The sequence below is a fragment of the Cryptomeria japonica genome, chromosome 10 (assembly GCF_030272615.1).
Source record: "Cryptomeria japonica chromosome 10, Sugi_1.0, whole genome shotgun sequence".
Lineage (NCBI taxonomy): Eukaryota > Viridiplantae > Streptophyta > Pinopsida > Cupressales > Cupressaceae > Cryptomeria > Cryptomeria japonica.
Window position 1 is genome coordinate 336,935,287 of NC_081414.1, and position 11,208 is coordinate 336,946,494.

The 11,208-nt window shown below is 33.8% G+C and overlaps 1 protein-coding gene across 1 annotated transcript; it reads left to right on the forward strand.

Annotated features, from left to right (window-relative positions):
* The first annotated feature begins 2,177 nt into the window (after window positions 1–2,177).
* On the forward strand, window positions 2,178–3,969 carry LOC131033102 (cytochrome P450 94A2-like). Its single transcript, XM_057964236.2, has one exon. The coding sequence runs from the start codon at window positions 2,215–2,217 to the stop codon at window positions 3,793–3,795; it is 1,581 nt and encodes a 526-aa protein (XP_057820219.2). The 5' UTR covers window positions 2,178–2,214; the 3' UTR covers window positions 3,796–3,969.
* Window positions 3,970–11,208: the final 7,239 nt, after the last annotated feature.

The window sequence follows — 11,208 nt, forward strand, 5'->3', positions numbered from 1 at the left end:
GAAGAAAATGCACTCTATAAGTTTGATTTAGCTTCCCATTCATACAAGAGATTATTTATACCCATCTTTTTGTACTGCTCCCACAATTTTGGCTCCTTTATTAATTTCTAACTTTGATTTGTAAGTGTTAATGCTCTCTTTTTAATCGTAGAAACAAGGTTAAAACTAAGTAAGTCAAAACATTGGGAACAAAGTGAAGTTGCAACTCACCATAGATCTCACATAAACAAGAGAGAACATACCTAAATACCATGGACAAAAGGACATATTATAACCCTAAAATCGACCCTAACCTTATCCCTCTTCTTAATTCTATATATAACTCTAGATCTAACCCTAATGACAATGCTAACCCCATCCTTAACCCTAATTAGTTTGTTATAACACTAATCTTAATCATAGCCCTAAACATAAATCTAACTCTAACCCAATCCTAATCATAACCATAACCATAGCTCTACCCCACATCTTAATTTTATTTCTAACCCTAGATGTAACTCTAATCATAATGGTAACACCAACCTTAATCCTAATTAATTTATTACAACTCTAATCTTAATTGGAACCCTAAATATTATCCTAATCCTAACTCTAACCTTGACCTTAAATGTAATCCTAATTCTAACCCTACCCCTAATCCTAATTCTATTCTAACCCTAGCCCTAACCCTAATCCTAATGCTAACCCGAACACTAATATTAATTAATTTATTAGAACCGAAACCTTAATCCTAACCTTAATTGTAACCCTAGATGTAATCTTGACCCTAACCCTTCCCTGACCCTAACCTTAAACCTAACCCTAATCCTAACCCTAAACTTAACAATAATAATATTAATCAAAGACTTGAGATTTCCACAATCCATAATCTTCAGTTTGATGTTTCTAAATTTGACTGTGTGAGAGATTTTTTGCATCAACTTTTTAGATCACACTTTGTGATCCATCATCAAGATAATAGAGTGAATAAGGAGAAAGAGAAATGGTAAATTGTAGACTAAGATAGATAGAGTGCACAAGGAGAAAGAAAAATGGTAAGTTGTAGACTAAAACAGATTGAAAAGGGTTTGTCTTAGTCTGCAATTAACCATTTCTCTTTCTCCTTATTCACTCTATCATCTTGATGATGGATCATAGAGTGTGATCCAAAACGTTGATGCAAAAAATCTCTCACACAATCAAATCCGAAAACAACAAAATATTTAATGTCTTTTGTGTTATGTTCTTACTATTACTAGTTATATATATTTGACAACATATAATATGCATGGCCATCGAAGTACCTGTTTTCATCAACATGTGAAGCATAATAGATATCAATTTATATGCTAATTTATTTTTAAGGGAAACCCATCCAAATGCATACATTTAATTTTTATTGGAAAAGTCTATCAAAATTCTAGAATATGTCTTTGTCCAAAATATAATAGATATCAATTTTACATGCTAATTTGTTTTCAAGAGAAACCCATCTGTTAATGGGCCCTTGGTCTATTGGTGAAGTTGAATGGCTCCAAATGAGCCCATCAGGGATCAAGTCTTGCTGAGTGCAAGGCTTCAACATCATAAGGGATGAGGCCGGGATCGTGCCCTCACAAGTTTGGACCTCCATAAAAAAGATTTAATAAAAATAATTTTTATTAGAAATATTTATCAAAAATCTAGATACATTTTTGACCACACTATAATGGATGTCAATTTTATGTGCTAATTTGTTTTCAAGGAAAACCGTCCAATTACCCACCTTTTAACTTTTATTGGAAAAATTTATCAAAAATATAAAATACGTCTTTGACCGGAATACTCTATTGTTAAAATGATGGCCTGTCTTCAGCGAAGACGTCTGAAATTTAGAATTGGATGAGATCAAAACGTATCGTATCTCAAAGCCTTTAGTCAAGCAAGTCGGCGAGAAGTAACAAAATAACAAAATAAAGGTTTTGAAAAGACATTTTTATATGAAGAAAAAGGCAACTTGATGAAGGTAAGGTTAATGGTGGGGTCCAGAACTATTGAATTATTGACGTATATAAGACTCTTTTGATTTCTCTGTGCCCGTTATAGTTAAATAGTTAATAATTATTTTACATCTCGTGACTTGTCAACATAAAAGTATAATTAATCAAGAATGCTATTTAAGAAGGATGCCTATAGCTGAGTGCTCAAATACTCATACACTAGAGAATCTGACCTCAATACTCTCTGTTACGGGAAATGGCTGCGGAACAGTTTTTCCTTGGCGTTCTCGTTGTTTTAGTTGGGTATTTTTCGCTTTGTTTTCTGAGAAGAAAGTCTGTCAACGAGCCCTACAAGGGCCCTGTTATCTATCCTATAGTCGGCTGCGGCTTCGATTTCTTTAGAAATCGTAACAGGTTTCTGCAATGGTTCACAGAAACCATGGAAAAGATGCCAACGAATACTTTCAGGGCCCAACGGCCGGGTGGAGTGGGAGATGTCATGACTGCAAATCCTGCAAACGTTGAATATATGCTCAAAAGCAACTTCGAAAACTATCCAAAAGGAGAACGCTTTACCTTTCTTCTCCACGATTTCTTAGGCCGAGGGATTTTCAATGTGGACGGAGAGCTGTGGAAGATGCAGAGAAAGACTGCAAGCTATGAGTTTAATACCAATTCTCTCAGAAGCTTCGTGGTGGAAACGGTGCAGTGGGAGATTCAGAATCGCCTCTTCCCAGTTCTTGCAAACGCATCCAAAACGGATAAGTCTTTAGATTTGCAAGACATTTGGGAGAGATTTGCATTTGATAATATTTGTAGGGTAGCGTTTGGGGTGGATCCCGCATGTCTTCTCCCCTCAATGCCCACTCCAATTTTTGCAAAGTCCTTTGACCAAGCCACTGAAATTAGCGCCCGTAGGTTTTACTCCGCTGTTCCTTTTTTGTGGAGAGTTAAGCGCATGCTTAACATCGGTTCTGAAAAGCGCTTGCGCGAAGCTATTAAAGTAGTGAACAAATTTGGTATGGATGTGGTGAGTAGTAGAAGGAAGGAGATTTCGATGAGTACGGGAGGCCCTGTAAGAGAGGATCTGCTTTCTAGATTCATGGCGGCTCTTTTAAACAATAGAGATGAATTAGGGATAGATGATGAGTCAGAAGGTGAGAAGCAATCCAGTACCACGATAGATATTTTTTTGAAGGAGATGGTGGTGAGCTTTTTGTTGGCAGGCAGGGATACCACGTCGTCTGCTCTCACATGGTTCTTTTGGGTGCTCTCTTCCCACCAGAGAGTAGAAGAAGCCATTCACACTGAAATTTTACACATCTTGGCTAAGCGATCGCAACCCCCAACAGCAGATGAAAAAGGGATTGTTTTCAGCTTTGAAGAATTGAAGGATATGCAATATCTGCATGCTGCTCTATGCGAGTCAATGCGGCTCTACCCTCCTGTGCCTGTTGATACTAAAATTGCCTCCAAAGATGATGTTTTGCCAGACGGGACTTTTGTGGAGAAGGGAATGCATATGAATTACTGTAACTATTCGATGGGCAGGATGGAAAATATTTGGGGCGGTGACTGTTTGCAGTTTAAGCCTGAGAGATGGTTAAAAGAAGGGAAATTTGTGGGAGAAAATCCGTATAAGTTTCCAGTATTTCATGCAGGACCTCGAGTATGTCTGGGTAAAGAGATGGCATTCATTCAGATGAAATCTGTTGTGGCTTCTGTTATTCATGGTTTTAGTTTTAAGGTCGAAGATGGGATTGCGTGTCGAGATTACGTTTTGTCATTGACCATGCGCATGAAAGGAGGGCTACCTGTTACACTAACATGTCGATGAGGATCTACATTAGATGCTTCTGCTTGATAGGAATATTATGTAATTTTTTGCAGTCTCTTTATTTTTTAGCTAGTCAAATTTGAAAGATTTGTTTACTAGACAAATTACGTTTACTAGACAAAGAAGGTATATTGCTAGATTTATATTATTCAAGGCATTAATTTTTATTCTACATCTTATCAAAAGCTAATTTAAGCACTTGTGTTTAATAAGGATTTTCTAGATTACAAGATGAAAATCAATTCTTTCTTAGGATTAGTTTCTATAGGATTATCTATAAGGTTTCATTTATAGATGGATGTTGTCTTATGATTAATATTTGGTTGTGGTTGTATTGGATGTGTAAAAAGGTGTAGCTATGGCTTTTATTTTATAAAAGATTTCTCTACTTTGTTTCATTTTTAATTCTTTCTTAAAATCATTTAATAATCTTTGTTTTGTATTAGATATATCTATATCATTTATTTGTGCATCTAATGACAATTATCTTGTTTGAGATAGTAATGAGGATATGTGTAACAATGACTTGCCTTATGTTACATCCCATAGCTTGGACACATATGATATAGTTTTAATTCTTTTACTAATCATGACATTTTCATAATTCTCATCATGATAGAGTACTCCTTGATGATAAATTATACTTCTATTAATACTCAAATTCACACCTTTAGGGTTTTGTACAAGCATTGATTCTAACTTCCATATTACAAAAATATTTCGATGCTTGCATGTCTAGTAAAGATTAGAATAAAAGAGTATGACATTTAGAATTGTGCGTATAAAGTAACACATGATACTTTCGAATCCATGAGGCTCTACCTATAGATGAGTGTTACATAAAATAAGATAAGAAAATCATTAAAAAATTAGATAGTATTATGAAATTTTAATAGCATTATAAATATATTTTTAAGGTGTATGAGTGGATTGGAATGATAAGATTTTAAAGGTAGGGTGTAGTATCACTTCATATGGGATATATGATAATTATTACAATGTAGGAAACTTCTCTATGGTAAATATGCAATAAATTTTTTATACATTTTTAAAGTTTTACACATTCTTGAAGGTTGGGGGCAGGATGAATTTAACTTTAGCTTCATGGATATTAATACTAATAATATTATTAATTTCATGAATAGAGAATTGAAGTAATCTCAAGGTTATTGAAAGTATAAATATAATTAATAATAAGTGTAATACTATAAGGAAGTTGTGGATTTATTAGTTAATGTACACATTCATTTTAAAAGATTACATACATTATTAGTAAGGTTTAGTATGATGGGCCTAACATTGATGGTTTTTTTCTTTAAAATAGAGAGAGAGAGATTAGCTTCTCTAGCTATTGTCTTGATTCATAAATTGATCTATTAAGGGACATATCTAGAGTGTTGTCTTAGGATATCTTTGTCAATGGTAGCGTATATGATTATACTCATGCCTATTAACTAGTTGTTTTAATATTATTAATATTCATAAATGATTATATATAATACAAGTATGTTATTTAATTTTAATTATAATTATTATGAATGAAATGCTGAAATGATAATAATAAATTTTATATTAAGGAAATGACACAATTATATTTGAAAAGGATTAAAGATCTAATAGATTTCCGAAAATATTAGATACATTGCTTATTATAAATTAAATTTATTTATTATGATTCATATATTAAAATAACTTAATAATAGATTTTATATTAAACATTTAAAATTAAAACCATATATTTCATAGTACTTGTAAATTTTTCAATACCTTCGTAAAATTGTTTCCTTTAACAAACATTTAAATAGATTAATGAAACATTGAATAATTAAAAGCATTCATGTTTGCAAAGGCAACACAATTGACTATGGCTCCCTTTCCTTGCAAGAAAATAAAACAATTGCAAGTGCATTATTGTGCACAAGTCTTCAGTTGTATAAGAATGGAGAAATAGTGGGCTTCGAAAACAACTTGGTTGGATGACACGGTGAGTGGTATGAGGCGTGGAAAAAACATATAGGGGATGTCGTTCCTTGCTTAAATGTTTCTAAAGCCTTTAAAAAAAAAATACTCTTCACTCATTCCGGTCTCTACTCACAAGCCACGTGCGAATGACAGAGGTATAGCGTGGGTAAACGGCTTTTCTTGAAAGTTTCTAAAGCCTTTTAAACAATTCATTCTTTTTGGACTTCCTCCCATCATTATAGATTGTGAGGTCGAGGCATTGTTGTAATGTCACGTTTTAAAATTGCCTAAGATTTTGTCAGAATTCAAAGAAACTTTTTTTATTAGGGTTAGAACAAAAACTTAATCAAAAGATATCTTTAATTTATTGGAAAAAATCAACCATAAGGAAGTTAGGATAGGTTGACTCAATAGTGTGTTTTAAAGATCCTCTATCTTATGTCCAAGAGAAAATAGACCACGTCTTTTGGTCTTATGTGGCCTATTCCATCCATATAAGATGGTGTACCTAGTGAGGTGTCCTAGACCTATTCCCCCTTCATCTTTTCATCCATCTTTCCTTTCTATGATTGAACTTCTTGGTGTATTAATTCACCATGATAGAGGGATGAGGCATATTCACAATAGGGTGCCCTAGAAACCCATCTCTTCTAAGCTCAAAGATAGTACCCTTTGTACCCCCTTTGCCTCATGGGACCATTTGGTCACCACCATGAGATGGCATACCTAGAAGAGTACCATTGTCATTCCCCTCCTTGTAATCCCTCATTGCCCTCATCATGGCTGAATATAACAATCAAGTTGGATGAATCCTCAATAGTCTTTAACATACAACGTATTATAAACAGTCATAAACAATTAGATATAGATCACAAATAGTCATATATATTATAATTATTTATAAACAACTACACATTATTAATTATCAATGAATTGTTAATATTCATTGTGTTGTGCAAAACGAGCTCGTACTCAAACCCACAAGCATATTCGAATAGTTGTATGTTTAATTATTAATATTCAATCTAATTTCATTCCCTACTTTAGGTCTACTCCTCCATTTGCTTTTAATGCCTTATATATTTCATTCCCTCCTTTCTGAGCTTCCTTTAAATAATCACTCCTTTATACTTTATTGGTGGAAGAGTCACCACCTTTCATAGGAATTGAGGCACTGCCTTTCAAAACAATTAAGTCACCACTTTTCATTATTGCTTTTGAGAAAAATATATTATTCTCCAAATTGATCTCCCTTCCATTTATTCCTTAAATGAACCTTCTTCCCTTTATATCTTCTAATGTGAGGGAGAGATCACATCTCTTCATCATGCCTAGTGTTTGGATAAAACTGTGGACTAGATTTTGAAATAAGAATTTCCCTTATGCTTAGTTCTGGTATTGAAAATCTTGATTTTAATTTCCCCAGTTCATACCCCAGTGAGTGTCACTCTGAGAAGCGTAAACTTATGAAAGGTATTGTGGCAATTTACCTAAGGGATGAAGACAGGGTTAAGTGGGAATGAAATGCAATTACGGATTCTAAGAAACTGATTCACACTTCTTGAGTCAAACCAAACTTCTAATTGAACTAAATTACACTCTACTCTCTTTAAATTAGAAGACTAGATAAAAGGTTCTGCTTCCTGTCAAATACGTGCTAGGATCTATGACAGGGATTGCCACAGACTGGTAAAAATAATAATTTAGTCGCAAAAACTATAATTGATTCCAAATGTGTAAATAAATCAGAATAACCATTCAAGTTTAATCCAAAGTGATTATAACACCATAACATAGCCAAGAAATAGAAAATGAATTATCTAAAAACAATTAGATTAATAAACTTTCGAACTAAATCAAATACACAAAATTGAAATTAAAACAACTCACGACAAAAGCATGAAATTCATTGGGTAACTGCAGAGTGGGCCTTGCCTCCTTGGTCACCGAGTGATGGATTACACACTCACTATTACTGTATTCTAATCTTTCATTGACAAGACAAACACAAATTTCTTTTCGAATTCAAACTTCACGCCCAAAATATATATATCTATTATATCAGGTTCAAGCTGACATATATATATATATATATATATATATATATATATATATATATATATATATATATATATATATATATATATCGATTATCATACTAATAATGAACTTTAAGTTTGTTTGTTCATTTGGCCTATTGGCCACTCATAACCAAGAGTTTATGAAAAATGATAAAAAGGCTGGAGGCCACTTATAACATTAAAACAAAATGACCTAAATCAAATTGATCAGTCACTAACAAAGTCTTGCTAATTTCATCCCACTGATCTCCCAAAGGCCACGTGCTCATAACAACTTCAACTTGCTCTCTAACCATCTCTTGCCATTTGAGACACAAAATAATCAGAATTATCATGGATTTCGATATTGTAACCAATTCTAATCTTCTTTTTACTTTTTATTAATAATTAAAGTTCCTTCAACAATAGGTGACAAGAAGATAGACAAATATGAGGATAACAAGGAAAACAGATAGATAAAAGTAATGGGATTTCTATGCTCATCATTTCCCCCCAGTTGGCCAATTTGCATGTCCTCATGCAAAGAAGTATGGGTTACAAACCCGAAAGCTTCTGCAGGGTGTTGGAGATCTCATTGACCCAAAGTTGTCACATTGCTTGTACCCACTGTTGATACTCCAGAATAGACATATGAGATTCTTTGCACACAACTACTTTAGCTAGTTCCACTCAGAGTCTACTGATTTCCTCTATCTATGATTTTGTGACAGAATGAGCTTCTTCTAATAGGGTGTTCAAGACCCAGTTCTTTGGTTTTAGCTTAGTTACCATTACCTGCAAGCCTAAGATTTACTCTTTTGTCAACTGGAGGCTCTCCTCTTCAAGTTACTCTTCACATTCTTATTCTGCCTCTATCTTATCCTCTGACTCGAATTACTCCTCTTGTTCTCCTACACTAGTTTGGGGTGATTGAACATTACCCTACTTAGTTTTTGTGTTCAATTCAGTCTCCTGTGGTACAGCAGAGATGGAAGTGTTCGATATACCCTCTTTACAAGATTTTTCATTAGTAGCTTGATCAACCCCAATTTGAATTTCACCAAAATTATCCATCTGTTTATTTGAGTTCTCTTTATTTTCTCCTGCATTGACAATATTTGAGATGGCCTTCTATGAGTGGATTCTTAGGAGGCTTGTCCCCACATTTCTCTTGTTCATTCAAGTTCTATTGTGGTACTTGATCATCCCAAGTTTCATCCAGAATGTGTCTTGCCTAAGACTATCCTGAGGTAAACTTGATGGGGAATCAAGAGTATTTACATTAGGATCACCTTGTTCTTTTATTCGCCTTCTTTTAGCTCTGCTATATTCCCTGTTAAATTTTCCCCTCTTTTGAGTAAATTCAAACAATATCTCTACATTTGGATCATAACCCTTGGTTTTAGCAAAGGTAATAGCTACATTGGCCAACCCTTCCAATCTGGTTAGGGTTCCTTGTTTACTTTTTCCTTTCCCATCATTGGTCGATTCAGGAAGGGTTTGTTCGAGCAACTTTTTTTTTCCTTTACTCTGACTAGTACTTGGGGTGTCTATTGTTTGTGCGCTAGGAATTGCAGGGGACTTAGTGGCAAGGGTTTTACTTGTTCTTCTAGTCACCCTAATGCTTGAACTTGGCGTTTAACAGGACTGAACAAGGCTTATTTTATTATTAAGTTAGACTTCATTCTTTCACTATATTTTTCATTAGCTTTAGAAGCAGACTCCACATTCTCGCTAGATTTTTTTGAGGCAGACTCACCAACTTGGGTATATCGTTTTTAGAGTCCTCAGCAGAAGAATCCTCTTCTATCAAGGATTTCATACTATTTTTATCTTGTGAATGAACAAATGAATCCCAATCACCGAGAGGGGATATAATTCCCTTATAAATAACAATTTCACTAACCCATGATGAGACAAAGCATTAGGGTGCCCTTTTTGAACAGACTTAGCGATGCGGTGTAGAGAACGAGAAAGAAAATATGGAATATTAACCAACATTCCCCTATGCAAATGCAACAACAATCTGAAGTGTTGGGCAAAAACATATTGGTACCTACCTTCATATGTGATATAGTGGATGATGAACTTGGCAACATGCTTCCAATGTGCTGGTAAGGATTCCAATTTAGTACCCTACTCGGTGACCATTTTAACAGATTCACCTCTCTGCAAGAATTTCTTTCGGGTAGGCTACAAGTCTACAACCTATTTTGTCATGCTAGGAAAATAATTTTCTCTAGTTAATGGTAACCCATAGATCTCTGTAATAGCTTCCATTGTAGCTGAAACCTCTACCCCTATACAATAGATGTTCTAGCAGAAATTCCATGCAAACTCCAGGGCAACTCTTTCATCATACCCTCGTAACCATTTAAAATAAACATCCCATTGAGCTTGTTTAAAAACATCATACACCTGTTGGTTGGCTCTTAAATCCTACATAGAGGTCGGTTCATAATGGTGGCGACGGGTTTTTGCCATGAATGGAACAGAGAGAAAAGATACCAAAACTAAGAGTTCAACAAAAAACTACTTGGGTATGTACATGATCATGGTGGGTCAAACAGACTCTTAAGTGTCAATGCAAATCAGCAAACAAAGTTAGGCAACTTGACGTAAAAAAATGAATAAGTTACCAACATTATTTCTGAAATATGTAAGAATATAATCTGAAGAAAATTAAATGTAGTTTCTAAGCTACTAGATGTTTTTTGAAAAAAAAACTATTTGACAAAAAAATTCAATTTCAATGTAGTAGTACTAAAATTCTAGGAAAAAGATAAGAAGCATTTGTCTATTTGAACACCCTAATCATAATCAAATAATAATATTTTTTTATAAGATTTTACATATAAGTAGAAGATTCATGTCTGGATGTGACACATTTTTTTTTGTATTTTTTTTGAAATAAATAATTAATTATGATTTTTTTACTAAAACTTTTTAAAAATATAAAAAACTTATATGTCTAATCACCATAACTTGGTCAAAAATTTATGAAATTCATTATTTTTTTAATGCTATAGTATACGAAGCATAGAATGTGACACATGTTTCGGATTCAGAAAATATGATACCATTTGGAAGTTATAGATATTTTTCAATCAACCTATCGATCAGAACTTTAGTCAGAATATTGCTACTTTTTGGCCCCTCATGATCTCGCACATACTTGCTTTAGAAATAAAAAATGAGCTCCCTAACCCTTTATGTAGCAAGTTTGGTAGAGAAATAAATGACTTTTGAAAATAACTGGCAATGTACGTGGACAGATAGAGGCTAATATGAAACAATATGCATGGAAATTTGAAATGATCATGGATAATGACTTCGTAGAGGACCCCAGGTTCCCCCCAGATTATTTGGAAAGACATGTCCATGTGGCGAC

What these genes read in the sequence shown, in the direction of transcription:
- LOC131033102 (XM_057964236.2), top strand. Translation starts at nt 2,215, where the DNA reads ATGGCTGCGGAACAGTTTTTCCTTGGCGTTCTCGTTGTTTTAGTTGGG.